A 24,512-nucleotide genomic window follows, 5' to 3' on the forward strand; every position below is an offset into this window, starting at 1 on the left:
CTATCATGAGGAACTTAAGGAATCCATCGGTACCAACCACATCATGCTAGCTAATCGGGAAGGAGGCTAAATAACGCTCCAAAGTTAGGCTACATTTAGGAAAAATTGTCATTGCCATTTTCAAAACGGTCCCTTGACCTCTGACCCAAAGATATGTGAATGAAAACGGGTTCTATGGGTACCAACGAGTCTCCCCTTTACAGACATGCCCACTTTATGATAATACTGACACACTGACACAATGACAGCTGTTGTTGCCTGTTGGGCTGCAGTTTGCCATTTTATGATTTGAGCATATTGTTTTATGCTAAATGCAGTACCTGTGAGGGTTTCTGGACAATATCTGTCATTGTTTTATGTTGTTAACTGATTTCCAATAATAAATATACTGTATACATACATTTGCATGAAGCAGCATATTTGACCACTCCCATGTTGATAAGAGTATTAAATACTTGACAAATCTCCCTTTAAGGTACATTTTTAACAGTGTGATTCATTTGCAATTAATCATGATTAATTATGAGCAATCATTTGATTAATTGCGACTCACAAGACAAAACAAGACTAGGAGTCTACTGCTATGCTAGCGGCTCTGTTAGGCTGTACTTAGGCTGTGCTTTGAGCTGAATAGCCTTAGAATGCATGCTCATTGTTGATCTCTTGTTGGGTGTACTGTCTAGACCTGCTCTATATGAAAAGTGTCTTGAGATAACTTCTGTTATGATTTGACGCCATGTAAAAATGAATTGAATATAATTAAATATTGATATCAGCATGCATATGTTCACAATGACAGTACTAATGCTGCTGTTTAGCAGGTATAATGTTTAATCTCTGACTACATTGGTGTAACTATAGCAGGTGATCATCAACATTGCTGCAGCCCCATCTGAGTGATTTCTATTAACTGACACATAAAAACCCTGACTTAAAACAGGAAATGGAACCTCAGTTACTTTCCACTGTAATACTGATGAACCACAGCGCCAGGATCAGCTCGCTGTCACGTTTTATCTAATTAATCATATAGTTCAGAAGTTGCATTTGGGTGCTTAAATGTCAGACAATAGTACTTGTCCCCTACCTGTGTGCAGTCTGTCGGTGGTGCAGGCTGAAGTGTCTGGATGAGTGAAGTCTTCTTTGGACTCTTCTCTTATTCGTTCTCCTTCCTGCTACACAAACAGGAAGTATTGTGTCACGCCAGCTTCTCTCGTATCGACCACAGAGAGAGGTGCAATAATGCACCCTGCTTCCGCTCAGGCGTTCATCCACATCATCGCTACTGCTTTCACACCATTTGACTGTCTGAGTCAGTAACAGGCCCATAACCTCAGCAACAAGCATGATGCATGCAGGCAGCAGTTAAACTGGGTTTTGTGAGGAACGGGAGCCCTTGTCCAATGAGACTGGGGGCTTCAGTAGAAAGTGAAAACTGTAGCCACTGTGTTCTGCGGGTGTGGATCGTCCAGCACTGTTTCTGGAAAGAGATGTTGCTGGTGTTTTTTTTTTTAATGCTGTACCACAAACTAAATTCCATTCACCTCCATTGTATCAGCGACATTTAGGAGACAGCTATCTCAAATTGAATCTAACTATCTAAATGGGCAGATACAACTAGGGTGAAGCAAGAACGTTTTCATTTTTAATTGCGATAACGCAAATTCGTTTTAATGCCACTAATTTCTTTAAAGGTCCCATATTATAAAAAAGTGAGATTTTCATGTTTTTTTATTATAAAGCAGGTTTAAGTGCTTTATAAATACTGTGAAAGCATCAAAACACTCAATCCACAGGGAAATACACACAGCCCGTATTCAGAAACTCTGCATTTGAAACAGGAAGTGACAGGAAGTACACATGGATCCGAGCTGTTGCCTAGCAACGCAATTCTGTCGTAATTTCGTCGTAATGCGCTAAAACAGAGTTTGAGTATATTTTTTATGCTAAATGCAGTACCTGTGAGGGTTTCTGGACAATATTTGTCATTGTTTTGTGTTGTTAAATGATTTCCATTAATAAATATATACATGTGTTTGCATAAAGCAGCATATTTACCCACTCCCATGTTGATAAGTGTATTAAATTCTTGACAAATCTCCCTTTAAGGTACATTTCGAACAGATAAAAAATGCGCAATTAATCGCAAATAACTATGGACAATCATGCGATTAATCGCGATTAAATATTTTAATTGAATGACAGCCCTATTTAAGCAGTAAAACTGAAATCTCCCTTTAATAATCTACTCGAAGCGGCAGAAAAAATCCCAAGGTGTGAGAGTTGGCAACGCCGTGACGCTGAAGGAAAGGAAGCTGAGCTCCTATTGGCTGTAATTTGGATGTCAGGAGGCAGAGCTCTGCTCCAGAGACTCCGACCCAATTTAGCCCCTGCATACGGGCACATGACATGCACTGCTTTCATGCTGACATGCACACAAACGCACACAGATATATCTAAAAGCATGCATAGTAAGCAGGATTGGAACATGAGATGGGTATTGTAAGCACCATATTATATTCTAACATCAAAGTTTTCAAAGCCATTTACACACACAGAGAAGCACAAAAACACTTACAGTACACTACATGGCCAAAAGTATGTGTACACCAGAACATTACACTCCAGCCCAGCATCCCCCCGAAATTACATTCATATTGAACGATTCGGCAGTGCATAATATACGCCCAGTGCCAATGCAGGAAGTAGTTTGCCTCTAAGAAGACCTGAGTTTGGGTTCTGTCACCAACCCAGTCGCCAGAAATTGTTTTTGGCATTGCACGTTTCTGCAAACCACGGATATGTTGAATGTGGATGTTTCTGAACCAAAAATATGGTTAATAAATACGTTTCACATCAGCCTCGTATCACGCTTGCAGAAACGCACAATGACACGTGGTTAACGTTGTAAAACGACTGGTTAGGTTTAGACAGCAAAACTACTGTTAGAAAAAAGGTCACGGTTTGTGTTAAAAATAATAATGTAACAACGCAACGTAACAACCGTGACCACGTAATTAGTGTGAATAAATAACAACCTCTCTTAGCGGACTTTCTTACGTAACATTACGTAAGATGTAGGGATGTTAATAATTAACAACATTTTTTTCCTGGCAACTGGACTGCTGTCACAGATCTACAATTAATGTTTGCCTTTTTTTTTAAATAGTCTTTCCTTAACGATATTGATACTGTAGTTGTCAAGCACAGATTGTAGAAAGAAGGAATTGTAAAAACCTTTGTACTGAATATTAAAAAACACCACTGAGCATAATCCAGCATTTTGCAGAATAGTCCAATTGTCCAGTCGACAATGTTCTTGTCCGGTGACAGGGTGGTACACAACCATGTATAACTGTTGAACATTTCATACCTAAACCATGGGCATTAATCTGCTGCTATAACAGCTTCCACAAGATAGTAAGTAATTCATAATAAATTGTCCAAATGGCTTATAACTGATTTATGAAGCATTAACCCTTTATAAAGCCATTAGTTACAATTGATAAACCATTAAAAGGCCAATTAAACAATTGCCCTGTTCTCTGTAATGTCTGTAATATGACTAGGCTGATAGCTTTATGTTTCAATACATCATAAAAAGCCAAAGGTGATGCTGTTGCATGCTTTCACACTGGAAGCCACATCACGTCACATACATTCCTTAAGAGTAACCTCAGGATCTTTCGCAAGGCCTTGTACATACTGCTGAAGAACTGCCGGCAGTGGAGGGAGAGGAGCATGTTAAATGTTACTCTTTTCAGAAGAAGAAGCAGGATTAGTACACAGAGGGAGACATGAAAAAACACTGTTGTGATGCAGATGGTCTCAGACTTACTCTAACATCCTTATATGGGCACTGAACTGTTTGATAAGCCAAGTTAGCTATCTGAGCAGCATCTCTCAGATGAGTGCAAAGTTGTTACGGCTGCAGCCTACGTCTCAGGCTCCGTTTCGGTTATTTTTAGGGGCTGTCAAAGTTACCGCTATAATAAAGCATCAAAGCAAATTCATTTTAAAACCAGGCTCTTAATTTCTTGATAAGAGCATTAAATACTTGACAAATCTCCCTTTACTGTACATTTTGAACAGATATTTAATGTGCGATTTATTTGCGATTACATATTTTAATCAATTGACAGCCCTAGTTATTTTCAAATCCAATATTTAACTTCTCTTTTTCTGTCCATAACTTGTCTGGTGTCTGATGTGTTGCAATGCCCACTGATCAACAGTCTGTGGCAGAAACGCACCAAGAAGACATGTAGCAATACACCAGCAAACGGCTAGTAGCTAGTTAGCAAACACGGATGAAAACAAGGCAGATGAAGATGTTTTGTCAAATTACCACCCTCAAAGTCAATGCCTGTGTAGTCAAAGGACAATTAAAAAAATGCCCTCCTGTCTTGTGTGACATAGTAGATTAAGTGTATAATTATAGTAAAATGAAAGCTTTTTTAAAAAATATGTTCATCAAGAGCAAATACTAGCGAATGTGCAAAGAGTGCACCAAGTCAACAGAAGTGGACTCCTTTAAATACAGCCATTCCATTGGCTGTCTTCAGAGCGGTGTACCTGGCAGCTGGTGTGTGAAGAGGACTCCAGTCCTCCATCTCTAACTGGGGATCCTCTACTGGAGCCGCTGGAGTCTCCGTTATAACCCTCCTCACTGGTCACATCCTGAGGCCAGCAGTACCGACGTGGAGTAGCACGCACCCTGCAGGTGGACTACACACACACACACACACACACACACACACACACACACACAGCTGTATTACAGGCATTAACAGTGTTGAGCAAGAAGACAGTGTCTCAAACTGGATTCACTGTTTGACCAAATGATGGAAGACAAACTGAAGTGACTCTGAACACGGTGTGATTGTTTCCCGCCAGATGCTGACCGATTCACCCGTCATGTCAAGTTTTATCACTATAGTTTACAGAGAATGCTAAACAGGGCCGCTGCAAGCCATTTGGGTGCCCTAGGTATGATTGCTTAGTGAACAGAGGATGTGTAGTCAGAGACAGGACCAGTGGATGGTGATTTACTGCACGTAACTAATGAAATTTTCATCTGCAAATAACATTCTACAACAACTCTTGGTACTGACCTTATTTGATTAAAAACCTTTTGTATTAAATTATTCTGCTGTTGCTATGTATAATTTTATTTTACTCTTATCCTCCCAGGACCCAGTATTTCCTTCCTGTAGGAGACCTGTGATAGACTGGCAACTGGTCCCTGCTGCACCCTGTCTCTTGTCCAATGGACAATGTGATAGGGTCCAGCCCCACAGGACTCTGAACAGGATACATGGCTGTGGAGAATAGATGGATGGACTAACTTTACTTCATCTCAAAGACTTTGAATATGTCAGAAAAAAATAATAATTAAAGTACAGAGCCTGGAAATGGCAAAAAAAAACTAAAATAACAATTAAAAATGGCCGATTTGCTGTTGGGTTTACGGTATACCTCCAAGAGGCTTTTTTGTATGTCTCAACATGTTACGTATACCTGCCAAATTTCATACTTCTAGGTGAAACCACAATGAAGGGCTTAATTTTAGCAATTCTTTAGGGGGCGCTATCGAGCCATTTTGTCACACCCGAGCAAGAGACCCAGAAAATATAAAATTTTTCACCAGTCCTGATACATGTGCCAAATTTGTTCAGTTTCCGAGCACCCTTAGCCCCTCAAAAATGCGATTCATTTGCGTAAATTATAATAATAAGAATAAATGGACCAATTACAATAGGGCCTTCGCCGACCTCCAGTCAGTGCTCGGGCCCTAATTAAAAAAATTAATTGTACATGTCCAACCACACTACCAACACCAGGTTTACAGAGGAAAGAAGGAAGGAAGGAAAGATGGATGGATGAATGGATAGATGTGGTACCTTGTTGCCCCTGAAGGCCAGATCCAGGGCCTGCTGACTGGACAGGTTGGCAGCAGCAGAGTTGTACGGGACGTTATAGTCTTCATCAGGATACACGGGCACTGACAACCTGTTGTCAGACCATGTCTCTCTCAAAGACTACAGGATGGGACAACATAACATAAGATGGGACACACTACTACTACACGTCAAAAGAGGAGATCCCTTGGACTCCCGTCTGATCGCAGAAACTTTATTCGACCTACTGCACGTTTGGTTACCTTGGGTGCGTCTAGGCTGTGGACGCGGGCCGACGGGTTATGGTGTGCGTTGTTGTGGAGGTTGTGTATGGCGAGGCAGTGGTTGTGGTGGTGGTGGCCATTGGTGTTGTCGCTGCAGGAGCGGCTCATGGTCTTCTGTGCTCGTCGAACCGTCAGCTGACTGAAACTCCTCTCCAGACAATGTTCACATCTCTGCCGGCTGTGGGAGCAGGACTCCAGTCTACGCAGCCCTGAGACCGAAAAGAAAAGAAAAAATATACATAATAATAAATAAATACAATAACATCATAATATAATGAATAATGATAAACACTAGAGACACATTCCCTTAGGAAAATATGTGTGATTGCTGTACGCATTGATGCTGATTAACGTGATTTTTTAATTTATAATCACATGAAAACTCACTGACCATAATACTGCAGTAGGCAGAATGTTTTTGGCATCAATGGGCAAAAATTCCATAATAACCGTTCAGCATATTGTAATTCAAGTGTTCTGAGAGATAACTAGACTTCTGCTCCTCCTCATGGCTGTTTTCAGCCCGTGACTTTGGCCAAACAAGCGTTACTATTGGCTGTTCATTCAACGGAGGCAGCTGTCAATCACTCGTGAATACCATCTAAGCAGTCAAACTAGGCAGCGCTGATCAAATATGAATCAATATACTGTTATGCCTATTTCTCTCCTCAAATGTTCTCAGAATCATCTTGTAATGCACGGTTTAGCGGTAAAATGAGAACGTTTGTGAGCCATGTTGAGATCAGTTCTTTGTCAAGATGTTTCTGAAAACATTTGAGGAGAGAAATAGGTATTACAGTAACAGAATATCGATTCATATTTGATCAGCGCTGCCTAGTTTGACCGTTTGATTGGAGTTCGTGAGTGATTGACAGCTGCTCATAGACGGCAGACTCCAGATCAGCTCTGACTGCTTGTTTTCCTCCGGTCTGTGAAATCTTGCAGATGCCGTTAGGAGCACCGGAGGACACAGAGGAACATGATTTTTTTTTCAGATTACCTATCTCATGTACTACTGTCAGGATATAGTGACGTTTTATAAAAATAACTTTTTAAATTCATATTTGCTCCATTTCTACCCACCGCTGCTTTAATGCATAGGCTGAATTAGAGATGTAATGGGAGTGAATGCAACACTTCTGCATGATGTATCTCATACACTGTACATGTCATAATAAGCTTATTCACACTTAATCAATGTGCAACAGTGAGCATTTGAAATGTGAATGTTTTTTCTACTGAATACTGATGCCTATAAATACATACAGTTATTAATACATCAGACTCCATAGACTCATAATAACTTAAAATAAAAATAAAATAAAATTGTATATACCATTCATTTTGTAATACAAATGTAATGGATGCTTCGGAAACAAAAGTGTAACATGCGAACAGATGGACGGAAGGGGGGTATAACAAGGAGTGATCTGATATGAAAGACACAACTGAGTTGCATTATGGGAAGTGTAGGATCCAGTGTTTTTGGAGCGTAAAACCCCACAAGGAACTCAAATTCACCTTCTCGGTTGCTGGATCATTTTTGACCATTCTTTATTTATTTTTCATTCTATTGTTACTGCCCCAACTTTATGAAAGTGCGCCTTTCATAACTCAAAAAGCATGAGTTATTGCTAAGAAAAGCACCCATCTACAAAGAAGTGCGCAATTTGACATATGAATCATCTTGGTAACATTTGAGCTGTCCGAGATACATTATCAAAACTGTCTTTAAAAAGAGTGATTTTTGTGAGTCTCTTAAAATATGCAAATGTATGCACATTTTATGAAAATGCCAAAAAAAATCATAAAATTCAGCAAACATTGGTATATGAACGGTCAATCTAGTGTAAATATTTTTTTAAATTACAACTGAGCAAAAAAGGACAAGAAGTGTGCAAGACAACTGGAGTCAAGACAAACAACTGAAGTCCCAGCCCAATCATGATCCTGAACAGGAATATGTGACTGTGGAAAATGAATAATGAAGAAATAAATATTTCACCATCAATGCTCCACTGGCTCTTATCCTTTCTCAGTTTGCTGTTTTCCACTGCCTGAGCGATAGCATCATTCAGCTGCTGCTCTGATACCTGTGACACACAGAAGATGGGAAAGTATAAGTCAGGATGATGAAAACTACTGGTGATGAAGGCAACTAACAAACATCTTAAAGAGGGTTCTAAAGGTTAAGAAAGGATGAAGGATTAAGCGCGCAATAACAACGCCTTTCTTGCTTTTGGCGTGTCATTTGACGTCATGTAGGACTGACTGCTACGTAAACACATCTGTGTAAATATGCTGCGCTCAGAGTTGGTGACGTAGAATAAAAAGCGAGAAAGAAGGGTTATAGGATGGGTGGGGAGGTGGATGGATCCAACAAAAACACAACGTTTAACCAGGAGACTGGTGTTCGTGACCAATGTTGATTTGTAAGTTATGTTAGTGACGTTTGTCACGTGTTTCTTAGTGATGTTAGTGACATGTTTTTCGTACGTTGTTTCTGTACAGATTTTACATACTTATTTTAAGCCCAACCATGATATTTTTTATAAACCTAACTAAGTGGTTTTGTTGCCTAAACATAACTTCTGACATTACAGTAGTTTTGTTGTGTGGCGTACAAATGAGATGCGAAAAGCTGAAAAATGTGTCCCCATGACACGCTGAATGTCCTAATGCTATTTATGCACCTTCCTGTGAGACCGGGCTGGACTAATACATTGTTGGTTTTGGTCTTTTCATGGGATTTTACAATGTTGCTTTAAAAAATATGGCTGAGTAGCATATGAACAGAATAAATTAGGGCCTAAAATGTAACCATGTGGTACTTCAAATGCAACCCTATCTCCTACAAAAGTATACTCCCATATAACTAAACTGCATTCTCAATTACGTTTCAAGGAGAACATATTTTCTCCGGGATTGCGGTTAAAGTTTTAAACCGTTTTAAACAGTTTTAAATACGTGGTTAACGTTTTAAATTGAAACAAAACAACACAAAAATGCAACAAAAGTACTTGGTTAGGTTTAGACGACAAAACTACTTAGCTAGGTTTAACCAACAAAACAACTTGGTTAGGTTTAGGCAACAAACCTACTTGGGTTAGGTTTAACCAAGAAAACTACTTGGTCAGGTTTAAGCAACAAAAACACTTGTTAGGTTCAAGCAACAAAATTAGTTGGTTAGGTTTAGGCAACAAAACTACTTGGTTAGGTTCAAGAAACAAAACTACTTGCTTAGGTTTAGGCAACAAACCTACTTGGTTAGGTTTAAGCAACAAAACTACTTGGTTAGGTTCAAGCAACAAAACAACTTGTTTATGTTTAGGCAACGAAACTACCTGTTTAGGTTTAGGCAACAAAACTACTTGGTTAGGTTCAGGCAGGAAAACTAGTTGGTTAGGTTTAGTAAAAAACATTATGGTTTGGCTTAAAGTGACTATGTTTGTCACATTATTAAGCTATGGACATACATTAAAAAAAGTAAACATTGAATTTTAGTGTCAGTATGGGACACAAACAGCGGTCTCCTGAGTGAGACCACCCACCACCACGTCCTCCTCCCTACGTTGACTTCCGCGGACTATCATGACAAACATTGTGATACATCAAAAACAAACATAATCTGTGACAAAATCCGTTTCCCTCGAAATATAATTCACAATGTAGTTTCGTTGTTTGGTAAAGGCAAACCACCACAAAACAACAACGTGCTAGAGAGGCACTTTTAGGAACTAGAAAGTAGAAACAGTGTCAAAGGCACCAGAGAGCTAATATGGAACTTCCTCTCCCCTGAGTGTTTCTTCTCAGGCAAAAGATAGCACATGAACTTTTACCATTTCATTTACCAAAATAAATCTATTTGTATTACACTTTTTAAAGATGACTGCTACTATTATAGGAAACACTTACATTTTAGACTCGTGACTTTCAGGGTCATAGGTACCATTGAAGACACAGAGGTCATGTTGTTAGTATTGTTTCAGGGGATTCTTGATCTAATTTCAGACAACCCACAATTTGGCATGCTAACACGCTAAACTAAGGATTGAACAAGGTAAACAGTATACCTGCTAAACAACAGCACAGTCATTGTGAGCATATGAGTGTGCTAATGTTAGCAATAAGCTTAAATCACCGCTGTGCCTCAGTACAGCTTCACAGCAGGACTTGTTAGCGGTGAAGCTAGTTTGACCTTTAGCCTGGAAAATAGTTCAAATCATAAACCTCCATGTATGGCCACTGTACAGCTCCACAAGTATGAACGGGTGTTACATAACTTGCTCAAGGGCCTCATCAGCCAATGACTGGCCAATGTTGGGATTCATTCATCATTCATTTTTCATCCTGCTTATTCCCTCTCAGCTTCACAAGGAGCATATACTGGGAGGAAGTCCCAGAAACATTTTGAGGAAAACAAGTCACCAGTTTGGACTGAGGGAGGGAGCCAGAACACCACGTACAGTAGAAAGCCAGAGGGAGTCCATTGCTAACAACACAAAGGCACACAGTTGAACTCATGAGGCAACAGTAACACTGAGCCAGCAGGCTTTGCCCTTGTAAGCCCATAAATCTGCATAGGTTAATGTAAATGAGGGGGAGGCGTTGCATACTTTGGGGTCGGGGTGTCGACTGATGATGATGTGGACCGGACCTGGCGAGCACTGACTCAGTACCGTGTAGACGTCATTCAGCGCCATGTTGTAAACCACAGTGTCGTTGATCTCCATGATCTCATCCCCGCAGCTGAAGGTAGGGAGGGAAAGTTCAGGAAAAGGTGTTGGAAAAAGAAAAAAAAGAACACTGAGGAGAGAGACATAAGTATACGGTATGCACAGTATTAGCCCAAGCACCAAGGAACCATTAGACCAGGGGTTCTCAAACTTTTTGGGGCCAGGGAACCCCTTATAGGGGAGGCAATTTTCCAAGGACCCCCTCATAATCGTAACACAGATTAAGTTTAGGTACTACCATTTGCACTCCTATAGCCATTGGAACTATTTGTAACGTAAAACTTCTTAACATAAATACTTCTGACCTGTTTCATGTTAATACTATATGCTTTTAAACAGAGGGTCATTTTATTACCTCCTTCCAAGGCCAACGGTTATGTTTTCACCGGCGTTGGTTTGTTTGTTTGTTTGTTTGTTTGTCTGTGACCAGGATTACTCCAAAAGTTCGCAATGGATTTGAATGAAATTTTTTGGAGGGGTGGGGTGTGGCACAATGAACATTAGATTTTGGTGGCGATCTGGATCATGATCCGGATTCAGGAATTTTTTTAAGGATTCCGATCAGCCTGAGCATTAAGACCACAGGGTATAACACATGCGCAGTGTAACTGACGGCGTGTTGATTACGTGTGGATGTGTGGCGAGACATCGAGGTGTGGGAGCCGCTGGCTGTCCACGGTGAGAAAGAACAAAGCGGTAGATGACGGGATGAGAGACAACGTAGTGTAATGTTATACAGACATAACAAGGCTGCTGAATGAGAGAGGCATCCGCCGATATGTTACACGGAAACACACCGTGTTCACAATAAGCCGACCACATCACAGTACTGCCAGCTGTGAGCTGTGAGCTGTTTTTAAAGTCACGCACCTTGGTGGAGGTCTGCGCTCTCCGAGTGCCATTCTAGTTTTAAATTGCTTTAAAGCTTTCAGGAAATGAACAGTAGCAAGACTGGCATGGTCTCAATAAATCCAGACATTTAAAATAACCAGACCAGAGCTGACTTTCAGTAAGCACTTCAACCTGAAAATGATAAATGTATTGCTCTATATTCAAATCCCCGGACTCCACTTTGAGAATCACAGTGCTAGACAAATTATATATACAGTACATTATATACAATGTACTCCGAATTATATCAAATCAATAGTGCAACTCAGCCGTCTGTTCTCATACACAGTTCGTAGCTATACATACGAAAAGTACTACACTATAATTTGTATATAACCCACATAATCAATTGGTATGTAATCCACGTAAATGTGAACCAGGAAGTATAAGAAGCGACAAGGACGCTTGGCGAGCCGGTTGGGGTGGACAGGTGGGTCTAAAAACACCAGACTCTAACCTGTTTGTGTCTCGTGTGGAACCGGAAGTTAGTGGTGATTTATTTCTCACGCAAGTTCCGTACTTAAGTAACGCCACTCCCGCAGTTATTATAACCCAAACCACGATCTTTTCCTAAACCTAACCATGTAGTTTTGTTGCCTAAACTTAACCAAAGTGTTCAAACATAGTTATTTTCACCCAAACCTAAACCGAACCAAGTAGTTTTGTTGCCTAAACACTGCAGAGGGTTGCGCAGGCGCACTGATCGTTGGTATTGCTGGACATTTGTAGGACAACGCACGGAAAAACCCAAATAACTTTTCACAAGATAAACAAACCATTCTATGAGGATATGTTGAAGTCAGTGAATTCAAGCAAAATCAAAAAGTTGACAATGCCATTAAGATGGACGTCAGTTTTCAAAATCACTCTTATAAATAAGAAGACAGGCTGTGTGTGGGAAATACTTTGATTACTGAACTTAACATTGATCGTCACATATGGTTATCATGTTACACGATGTACCTAACAGCATCTGTTTTTTTAAGTAGTAACTGACTATTACAGTAGGCATTTTAATACCCTTTCCAACCCCGTATAGACCCCTGTAGTATTGTATCCTTACCGCAGTCTACCATCCATGTGTGCTACCGATCCAGGAGAGAGGGTGTGGATGTAGATCCCAGGGCACCCGTCACCAGATGGAACACAGCACAGTCCAATACCCAGACCAACACCGGCCTCTGGGAACATGCATAAACGTATATTTATTATGATACTGGTTGTCTTTACAGGTTTAATTTCAAAAGAGATTTAGCATTTACAAACCACAGCAGAGCCACATAAATCAGTCTTTTAGAGCTGCAACGAACACATGCTTTCATTATTGATTGATCAATCAATCATTTAGTCTATAAAGTGTAAAAATAATGACAAATGGCCATCATAAGTTACTTTACTTTACTTGAAGTGATGTCTTAAAAGGGAACACAATCGATTTTACATATACATGTCAGTTTACTAGTGGTGGGGAGTGCGAGGCCCCATGACTACCTTTGTGAAGACTGACTTATTATGGCTCGGAAACTAAAGAGATAGGCTGCATTACAAACTGTCAGTGTGGAGTTCGAAAGATACGAGTGTTTACCTGGCCGGGAGGGTATAACCAAAAGACGCTATTGGTTGCATTATGGGAAATGTAGGATCCTTCTTTTGACCATTTTTTTTAAATCTCTTTTGTATAAATTGCTTATTTTGTAAAAATAAAAATAAAAACCTTTGATAAACCTACTGAATATTCTATTTATAATCAAATGCATTTTCCCATCAGATAAACTGTTCCAAAAGTGGAAACTTCTGATATTTAAAGGGGACATATATATTGAACTTTTTCAGTGCTTGTGCACATCTATCTGGGTATCTGGAGTTCCTACCAACCCACAAACTGTGACATAAGACAACCCAGTCAGTTTTTTGTGGGCTGTCTAGATCAGAAAACATGTGATTCAACAAGCCAGTCAGATCTGGCTCCCCTTCCTATGTCACATGCAGGCTCATTAGAATATACAGCACACAGCCTGAGTCTTTGCAAAGATGCACCATATTTTTCTCACAAGCCAATCAGAGCAGACTGGGATTTTTCAGGAGGGGGGGGCTTGTTTAAAGAGACAGGCGCTAAAACGGAGCGTTTCAGACAGAGGGTGAATACAGGTATATTCAGACAGACAACAAATAATGTTTTTGGAGAATTACATGTTCTAGTAGAAACCCAAAAATACTAGTAGGAACCTGAACATGAGCATGATATGTCCCCTTTAAATGATAAAACACCAAAAAGATTTAAATGATTAATCAACAACTGACCTTTGTGCAGGATGATGTCCATCATGATGCGGTCTCTGGGCTTAGCAGGCTGACCCGAGACACTCAGTGTGTTGCTGCAGGCGTTGTTCAGGTAGTTGTAGTCTCCCATGTCGGCACTGACCCTGGCCATGCCTGTGGTGGAGCTGAGGGAGCGTGACCTGCACAGCTGGGCCACCTGCGCCTGACCACACAGGGCCCCCACGCGCAGGCTGGTCCTCACCACCAGAGTCAGCAGGCCCTTTTTGATTTGCTGCACAAAGAAATTTCATATTTCATATCAATGCTGAATGCTTGTGGAAATGTTGGTTGGCTGGTGGTTTTTGTTGTAAATTGGTTTGTTTGTTGAAGATGGGATGCAAAATGAGCTCTGGGCCCCTGTTAACTCCCACCCCCAGTTGCAATCTGTGAGAATACGTTTTACCAATAAACAGTTATATTAGTATTTAAGCTGAAATACATTTTAAACTAAAGTCATGTTTACAGTTATAGTTCAGTTATCTAACACTTTTCCTGGAAGGTGCTAAATCCAATATCCAGAGCATTGATATAGCAGCAGACAACTATAGCGATATAGAGGAGTAAAGTCTACCTGAGCAGAGAATGAAGTCTCTCTCTCTCTGTGTGTTGTAATCAGAGCTTCTCCTCACTTTGCTGATATACATCAGACCGGCACATACGGGTACTTCACAAAATATCAAGGCCGTGCCCCCTTTTGGGGGAAAGAAAACCGAAGATCCCATAGACGGCAATGCAATTTGACGTATGTATGGATTGCAATTTTGACAAGTTTGTATGCATTCATCTCTTGTTAAACAAATGTTTGTTTTATGCACAAGGCTAATAATTATTTTGCGATCTTGCCTGAACCTGAGCGTTAATGATGCCTTAATAAATTCAGGTTGATCGCCACCATGTCCCTTCAGTCTTCCCCCGTCCAACACAGTGGCCGGTTATTACTTATCCAGACATCTCTACATATTTGATTGAATCCCGTTAGGCGAAGTGTTGTCTGTAAATAACCAACGTGTTAATAACCAACTGTTTGATCTATAGGCGGAGATTTAGTTGGAGACGATAGTCTGATGCTGCTATAACGTTAATGTATAACTGTATTACTGCAGCAGCCTCACACTCAAGCTAACGTTAGCTAGCCTTGCTAGTCACTGTCACCAACATCATTTAGCCATTTAGCACACTGACAATGAATATTCACGTATCGTATGTGCCTCAAATCTCAGTGTGAAAGCCTCTGTTAACCCGCTACACAACAGCTTTTCCTCATTTTCTCTCCTGTGACAGTGAGTTTCTTTCCCCCAAAAGGGAGCGCAGCCTCGGTAATGACGCCATGCTGATCTGGTCTATAGCTTGGAGCCATAAAGACCTTCTATTAGATCTCTTTTAGGACATGGCATGGGAACAAATCGGAGATCAGCGTTTTTTGATTTATTGTTGGTGCAACCAACTACACAGCAACTCTTCAGCATAGCATTATCACTATTAGCGTTTTGTTTGAAGTGGAAGTTTGGAAACATGTTTCAACGTCTTCTCTTTACTCTGTTACCATCTATGAGGGACACGGGATTGGTTCCCCTTAAAAGAGGGCGTTGTCATGCAAGCCTACTCTGGATGACGTATTGCCGGTCTTATGTATATAGCCATAGCTGAGCCGGGCATGTGGCTTTTAGTGCATGTGAGCGTGCCCCACTGGCTAGCTCACGGCCACGGCTGCACTGCTGCTCATACGGCAGTTACAGCTAATAATGCCGACCCGACCTACGGCGTCGTTGCGGACGCGTAGGACCCACCCTCCGGTTCCCCCTCAAGTAACCACCGTTAGCTCTGCCAGCACTTTAGCCATTGTTTCCACTGTTAGCGCTGTTAGCGCTGTTAGCACCGTTAGCTGTGAGTCGCTGTCCCATGGATGTATAAAGAGAACTGGATACAGCGTTGGAGGCTCCCATTCATTCCCATGAGAGTTGCTCAGTGGTGCATGAAGCTAAAATGGCTCGACTTCCGGCGCACTAGCGTTTCCTTTAACTCTGTCTCATTCAAATGTACGGAGGAAGGTAAATAATTCTCGATTCAGCTATTATTGGATTTTACAACTTTTAGGACCTAATGATTTAAATAAGGACTATTATAGTGTTCGTACTGGGAAGTTGATTTACCGCTGAAAAAATTATCTGCTGATTGACGGACGTGTCTTTCCCAATGTAAGTCTATGGGAAAAAACCTTTTTGGGCCCAATGGCATCACCTGACGGACACGGAAGTTGTAGTACCACCATTTGGCCACCACGAAAATTTGCTTCAAAGCCCCGTGCCCTTCCTATGGCTTGCGCCGGCTCAGCCGTCTCCATGTTGAGAGCCATGCGAAGGCAATAGAAATGCTCCCAATCTCGCATTTAGCACCTTTAAAGGTCCCATGTTGTGCTTAAATGTGCTTAAATTAGGTTAAATTATTCATTAGGCAGGGAGGACCCCATCAGTGTTATTATATGACATATTACTGATTTATTACTGCTCGTGCATTTATGTATAAGAAGCATTTTAATGTTGTAGCTGGTCGAGTTGGATCATAATGTAGCTGCCTTACTTTGAACTTGTGCAGGGCTTCATCATGAGTCAGACCATGTAGTGACTCTCCATTCAGCTCCAGGATCTCATCACCTTTTACAGACACAGAAACATTTTTTTATTATTTATTATTATAATATGGATATGGATAAGACTGATGAAAAAGAGTTCCCATCATTTCTAACACATTAACACTCTGTAAGACTTCATTACAACATCATTTTTACTATTTATAAAAAAACTAAATTTCAACTTCTTTCATTTCTCACCTACAGCAGGATGACAACTATGGGAAAATACTGTCTCAAACATTTGTCCTGAAGTGTGTGTATCAGCTTCATACATGGACAGAATGTTGTCCCTCACCCTCCTGCAGCCTCCCATCAGCAGCTGCTGCCCCTCCAGGGAATATAGTCTTGACGTAGATCCCCATTGGTCCGTACATGCTGTCCCTTCCGCCCACTATACTGAAGCCCAGACCCTGGAAAAAAGCAGCAGAATCATTATTAATAGCATTAGCACTTAATAACATCAACAACAGTATAATCACAATCATAATTATAATCATAATTAAAGGAACAGTTTCACATTTTGGATAATACTGGTATGTAATTTATAAAGATAAGAGAGGTGAATTAAGACTATAGAACATTAGTTGAGTGTCAAAGTTCATTCTCGACCTGGAAATGAATAGTTTATGTAAAGAGTAGAAGCTGATGGAGATTGATCAAACTCACGCTAAGCTATGTGAAGATATCTAAGTTGTGCAGACTGACTCCGAGCAAACTCCATTTGCTGATGAACTTGCAGCACGTTCTCATTCCCAGGTTGTTAAATACTAATGCTTGGTCACGCCCCTCAGCATCTGATAACGTACAAGGCACCCTTTAGCGTCTGTAGGAGACGCACCGGGCTTTCAACTAACTCCAATGTAAACTCATCCGCGGTAATATTAGACGGTCAGAGCAACTGCTCCGGCCGTCCACTCACTCCGTCCACGTAGGGAGGAGGTCGGGCTGGATGGATGGGTCCAACAAACCCAGGACTTTCACCAAGGTGACCACCATTCATGTCCTTACTAACTTATTCTAAGTCCTGAAACACACGTTAACTTACGTAACGTACTTAACTTACATCAAGTATGTAGAAACTTAAATTACATCACGTACGTAACTTACGTTACATAACAAACATGCTTATTCAACACGTTCTCATCCCAACTCGTCACATACCGCCACTTTGTCATTTTCAGCATCAAAACCACTCTAGTTACCCTTTGCATCACTTTAGGATTAGGCAACAAAACCCTCTATTGTTAGGTTTAGGAAAGAACTATATGGTTGGACTTAAAACTACAACATTTGTACAGTGAAAATGACGCTGAACGTTGTGAACACGGGAAACAAACGAACAGCTGATTGTAACGTGACTCACGGGACACAAAAAGCGGCCTCCTGGATGAAAGCTCTGTGTTTGTTGGACCCCATCCACCTCCCGTCCCGCCTGCTCGGTGTGTCTCTTTTGCTCTTTAAACTACATCACCACACTCCCCCGGCGCACTTTTCTCGAAGCGTTGGCAAGGATGTGTTTAGATTATAGTTAATGGAACGCCCGGTGCATTTCATACCGGCGCTAAAGGGTGCGTTGTGCGGTGGTACCGAACGTCAACGGCTGTGACAAAGCCTCAGTATTTACCGCTCTGGGAATGAGAATGGGTTGACTTATTTTAACCCAAACCACTTTTACGAAACCTTACCAAGACGTTTTGTTGCCTGAACATAAACGACACCGAGGGGTACCCACTGTGCTAAAAAGTTATGCCAAGGGGTCCTGACCAAGCGTTCGTATGTGACGAGTTTGGAATGAGAACTGGTTGGAACTGGTTGGAACTTGCGATGCAGTTGAAAGCTCTTGAACAAGCTGGCAAGGTGACCTTGCTAGATTATTTTTCAAATTAGAATGTTATGTGTTATGAGCACGTACTATATGAACTATAAAACACGAAAATAGACTAGAGACACTATTTACACCCCATTTAAAATAATTACAAATGAAAGTGACCCAGTTGATGAACCAAGTGAAATGAATAAGATTCAATCAATAAATGAATGTAAAATTGCACTGAGTGGGATGGTGTGGTGGGTGAAGGGTCTGCAGATATTACACTTGAAGAGCAGCAGGGATAGAAGACATGGTGTCATTTGCTCACAATGTGATACGAGAGAAAATTCAAAGACTTAAAGAAATAGTTTTGGTGGCGGTGTATGGCTCCTACCTTGCCGTGGCCCTTCATCAGCACAACATTACAGATTATGAAGGCTTGCACGTTGCTGCAGGAGTGTACCAGCTGGGCGGAGCTGAGAGAACGGGATGGACGGTGAACAGGCTGGAGAGGAGCAGCACGTAACACACACACACACACACACACACACACACACACACACACACACACACAGGGCAAGGAATTATGTCATGATTTAATTGTTTCCTTTGCTACCAGTAAGTAGACCTTTGTTTTACCACCTAAACCAGGGGTCAGCAACCTTTACTATCAAAAGAGCCATTTTCTGCAAAAAAAAAAAAATGTCTGGAGCCGCAAAACATTTGATCATTGTGATGAAGGTAACACAGTTTATAGTCTAAGTATATAGTATATAAGTCTAATGCAGTGAGGGCCAAAGTGCAAATGTATTACGGAGTATTAGGGCCACGTTGAGGGAAAAAACATCTGAGATTTCCAGAATAAAGTCATAATATTACGAGAAAAAAAGTCGTAATCTTACGAGAATAAAGTCATAACTTTACGTGAAAAAAATCATAATATTACAGCATAAAGTCATAACTTTACGAGAAAAAAAGAAAATAGCATGTCAAATTAATACTTTATAATATTATGACTTTATTATTATAACACCACAACTTTTTTTTCTTAAATTTATCACTTTATTCTCATAATATTGCGACTTTCTTTTCTCGTAAACTTCTGACTTTATTCTCGCAATATTATGACTTTATTCTCGAAATCTCTAAAGATTTATTTTTTTCCTCGATGTGGCCCTAATACTCCGTCGTACCATAGACCTACAACAATGGTAAATAAAAATGAAAATGTAAACAAAAAACAGTTATTCATTTTCACAGTGGACAGTTTGTCTGTGCTGAAATAATTACTGGGTTAAATTTGATTAAATACCAATTTATTTAAGAACATGCAACAAGTAAGCAAAAAACAAACAAAGAGTGAAATCACAGAAAGTCTTAAAACTTTGATGAACCCTCTTCAAAAGAGTCAGGATTCAGACTCATATCAAGGACCTGATCATGTCATTTATTGTGCTCAAGTCATGTGCATTTCAAAATAGCACAGCCAATGGACACACATTAAACCTGGGGCTTTTGGGTCTTTGGAGGCCCAGAGCAGTTGCTCACTTTTTGCCAAATTGGTAGTCCTGTGAAATATCAACTTTACTGAAGTGTGTCACGATCAAGTCTGTTGCACTTTTCAGACCACATCAAACATCACAGTTGGGTAACCAGGTGTGACAGAAAATTCTGCTGGAGACAAGGTGTTAAGGCCTTGAGACGCACCAAGCCGACGGACAGTTTAGGGCCGTCTTTGAGTGTCTGTTGGCCTAGTTTTTTGCGGCATGTCCCGTCTAGTCTGCCCGTGTCGGAGATTTTTCGGAGCTCGTCGGTGAGAGAAATCACTCTGATTGGCTGATCAGCTTAAACGAATAAGTGCACGAGAAGAGAAACGGAAGTGAGGAAAGCAAGCCGACGAGTAAAGTCAAGAGGAAAAACACAGAAGGCTCTTCTCATTTTTCATCTTCATCTCATCTGATCATTCCAATACCTGGATGTTTTCACAACGACATGAACATCTAGAATCAAGCTAAGCGGTGAGTGAGAGTGGTGTGAAAATGGTCGGCAAACGTCGCTTCGTTTCTTGTATGTATCATAAAAACGTCTTGTATATCCGCCGTCCTCGGTCTTCTGGTTTCTCTTTTTGGATGACTAATACAGACTACCGTTGCCTGTTGGTGTGGAGAGTTATTTCCTCTCACGCAGGCGCAGAACGTATGTGATAACTGGCCGTCGGCTGTAGTCTTTGCGGTGTGTTCAAGTGCAACTTGTCGGCCAGGACAAAGGTTGACGTGAGGCGACTCAAAAGTCGGCCTTCGTCGCTGCTCGTTCTCTGATGTCGGGTTGGTGTGTCTGGGCCTTTAGGCTGCGTTCAAACCAAATCAGGCGTTGCGGCAAAAAAACACCAGTCCTGCAGCATCAACTTTTGGAGAAACCCAACCTGACATCACGCTGCAGTGACCAATCACGTAACCAGAAATCCAGAGCTGTACAACCATCAGCCATGAGGGAACAAAGACGTTAATCGTCATGCAGTCGCCTGGTGTTAATGGGCCATTAAGTGACACTCCCACACCGCTGCACAACCCTATGCTAATGGCCACTAAATCATCTCTTGCTTGTCAAGTGTAGCTATTTCACCACACTATAATGGACGTACATATATAACTTGATTTTGCGTCAGTGTATGCATTGATTTACAGTATCTGCCTTCACTTTAGCCTTACTGTCTTTGTCTTCTTTACAGGAGGAGCACCAGTGAAATAATATTTTTTTGTGTGATTCTCACAATCACATTAATGAACATGTGTGGTCATCAGGTGAGATTTTTTAATGCATTCTGTTTATAATATCAAAAAAAATCAAATACTTGTGTAGTGGTGTGAGGAAACTCCAGCTGCTGGGACAGAGACTTCCTGTTTCCATATAAACCACCATTCCCATGAGGATGACTAGTATACAGCTCTGGGGTCTTCATGATGATGCTGTCCAGATCCCCGATCCAGTAAGGATGAACACCTGGTTATACACACAGTGTCAGAATGAACATCAGGTTTATTAATTTCCCTCTGAATTATTATGTAGAAGAAGAGCCAGAACCAGCATTTAGACCATCAGGGGATACCAAAACCCAGGAAACAAGTTTAATGAACCTCTCTGTCTCTATTTGATCATACAGAGTGACCAGCAAAATAGCTATATACTGTATGTACTACAATATAATAGAGCAGCAGTGAAATATGTACTACTTTAATGTTCAGTTTATGTGTAGACAACTACATGTGTTGTGTGTTGACTCAGTTCTTTGGAGTTTTAGTTGCCAGTCACAAAACTGCACAGGTGTGTAGTTGAGTTCAAAATGAAGGTTCAGAAGATGGGCGTGGTCCACGCAAGGGCACAGGAAGTTGTGGGGGGGTAAGGAGAGGGGAAGGTGCCATTGCCTCCCCACTTTACGTCCCTGGCCGGATTTGGCGTCGCGGCTAATGTGATCCCCTCACAAGATGGTCTCTAGTTAAATTTCTAATATATTAATATATTTCATGTCTGATACAGCAGTTTGAATACTAAGGAGCCGATTACATTGAGACGCGTCGCTACAGGCGCGGCCGCTTCAAAAACGCCGATACACTGATGTGGCTAGCTACATCATCAAAACCAGAAGGAAGTTGTAAGGTAGTCCACCTCTTGCTTGATTTGATCGGCTGACTGGGTCAGTTGTGACATTGACGAGTGGTGCGACTGGCGCTGAAAAGTTGCGAATATTTTAACTTTTAAAATAGGGCTAGAAGTACGTGACGCTTGGCGCAAGAGAGGAGCGCACGACAGGTGCGCCTACCATAGGAAAACAATGGTTTCATGGACAACGCTAATCCGTGCAAAATACTGCAGCACATTGTCAACAGATCCTCCAAAATCCATTAATTGAATAAATGTACAACTAGAGATGTGATGAGATCACACCAGCCGCGCAACAAAATCGGGCCAGGGGGGTAAAGTGTGAGGGACAATGTCACCTTCCTCTCTCCCTATCCCCCTACTTCCGGCGCCATTGCTTGGAATACGCCAATCTTTTGACTACACACCTGTAAAGTTTCGTGACTACATCTTGCGCGGTTGTGACGCTATCGTGGTGACAAAATCTGTCCACAGTCAGATTGACAGAAATATAAATACCAGCGTCTCCTTCCCAACTCGTCACATACGGACGCTTGATCAGACATGGCTTGGCATCACTTAGGTTTAGGCAAGAAAACTACTCGGTTAGGTTTAGTAAATGTTACATAGCTCAAGTCATGTACATGACATTAGTTAAGTATGTTACTTTCGTAACTTAAAATAAGTCAAAGTCGATTTTTGGTTTCACACGGGACATAAACAGCGGTCTCCTGGGTGAAAGTTCTATTTGTTTGACCCATCCATCCACCTCCATGATCTCCTCCCTACGCTGACTTTGTTGCTCTTTATACTACGTCACCTGATGGCCGGGGCAGTTGCTCTGGGTTTACATTGGAGTTAATTGTCTCTAGGGATGCACTGATACCGATACCAGTATCGGGTATCGGGTCCGATACTGTGCTCATGTACTCTTACTTGAACTCGTACTCGCAAAACGGCTACGATACCACTTTACGGTGGTGCGACCGACCCTGCTGCGCCGGGATCCCACCTCAGCCGACGCTTAATTGTCTCACACAGATGCTAAAGGGTGTCGTGCGTTGGTATCAGACACTGAGGGGTACACAAAACGTCGGTATTTGATGCCCTGGGAATGGGACCAGGCTGGTTATGTCTGCCTATATGTTGTGCTGCTGACATTGTGTACTGAATACTTTTGTCCATGCTGGTAAAACAGATTCTACCGACTGCAGTTGTGTGGCCTTTAAAAATTAAGCAATGCAATGGATGTAATGAACATAAGCAATGGAGTTGGATTACAATGTACAGGGGTTTCTATTTCCCTAATCACTGTGAGTATACTGTATGTCTCAGTCAAACTAGCTGTTATACTTTGTATAATTATAAATATACAATACCATTTACAATCTGTCCACTTCAATCTCACAACGTTGGACCTGTAGCACATGCATTTCTCACAATTAAGACCCCATTTCCCATAAGCGGTGTGGCTTCCCGGTGCTAAAAGGATGCTACTCCCTGGCCTCACACCCTCCCTGAAGACAATAAACATATTAGAACCAATTTTCCCATCTGCGTCTCTCTCTCCTTTCATTGTCTGTCGTTACCATACACTCTAAAAGCTTTAGCCCGTCCGTCTGAACAGAGCAGCAGCCTCCTGTTTGTACAGCTTTCTACACACAGATCTGACCCACTTCCATGCAAAAGTGAAACACAGTAGAGGTTAATGGTTCTCACTCCTCTTGGTGGAGGACAGATGATTGGTAATTTTACTATTGAGTGAAAACTGTATGATACACACTGGTTGAATTGGAGCGTGTCCTATTGCTGGCCGTCTGTCCTGGTGGGCTCTGCTCAGTCTTCTCCGTGTTCCAGCACTTCTCCTCATTCACCTCTGGGATGGGTAACTACACACACACACACAAAATTGAACAATGACATCATTATACGTATAATAGTGTGTCAGACTACACTTTTGGTGAAAGATTAGTTTACCTTGAGGTGGTTGTTGTTGGCCAGAAGTTCTTCGTCTGCGTATCCAGGCAATGACAGAGGATCAGACGGGGATATGAGAGCTGGATGCTGTGGGTTTGTAGACAGACTACCTGAATGGAGAGTGTCTTCACATGTGGACATGTCCTAAAGCACACAGAACACCAGTGAAGAGAATGATTTCAACTGTGGCCCAACGAGGCACGCCAACGGTGGAATGCACCTTTAAAGTTCATTTCAGCCATGCAGAGTATAACAGAGTATAATATAAAGTAGTATAGTATAGTACAATAGAGTACAGTATGATATAGAGTAGTGTAGTATAGCATAGTA

The 24,512-nt window shown here is 41.3% G+C and overlaps 1 protein-coding gene across 3 annotated transcripts in view; it reads right to left on the reverse strand.

The window, feature by feature from the left end:
* Nucleotides 1-24,512, reverse strand: part of il16 (interleukin 16) — a 92,503-nt gene that overhangs the window by 9,024 nt on the left and 58,967 nt on the right. For 2 of the 3 annotated variants that reach the window (XM_037795507.1, XM_037795492.1), the window contains 14 exons: nt 24,183-24,326; nt 23,989-24,094; nt 21,421-21,569; nt 18,964-19,074; nt 17,055-17,169; nt 16,708-16,781; nt 14,113-14,362; nt 12,875-12,992; nt 10,801-10,933; nt 8,190-8,277; nt 6,164-6,393; nt 5,904-6,041; nt 4,576-4,728; nt 1,088-1,175 (listed from right to left, as the gene is read on the reverse strand). In XM_037795507.1, the coding sequence (XP_037651435.1) occupies nt 1,088-1,175; nt 4,576-4,728; nt 5,904-6,041; nt 6,164-6,393; nt 8,190-8,277; nt 10,801-10,933; nt 12,875-12,992; nt 14,113-14,362; nt 16,708-16,781; nt 17,055-17,169; nt 18,964-19,074; nt 21,421-21,569; nt 23,989-24,094; nt 24,183-24,326 (1,897 nt within the window). The remainder of the gene's footprint in view (nt 1-1,087; nt 1,176-4,575; nt 4,729-5,903; nt 6,042-6,163; nt 6,394-8,189; nt 8,278-10,800; nt 10,934-12,874; nt 12,993-14,112; nt 14,363-16,707; nt 16,782-17,054; nt 17,170-18,963; nt 19,075-21,420; nt 21,570-23,988; nt 24,095-24,182; nt 24,327-24,512) is intronic. The other variant, XM_037795500.1, reaches the window with a different exon arrangement.

Source organism: Sebastes umbrosus, chromosome 2 (assembly GCF_015220745.1).
Source record: "Sebastes umbrosus isolate fSebUmb1 chromosome 2, fSebUmb1.pri, whole genome shotgun sequence".
NCBI classification, from domain to species: Eukaryota; Metazoa; Chordata; class Actinopteri; order Perciformes; family Sebastidae; genus Sebastes; species Sebastes umbrosus.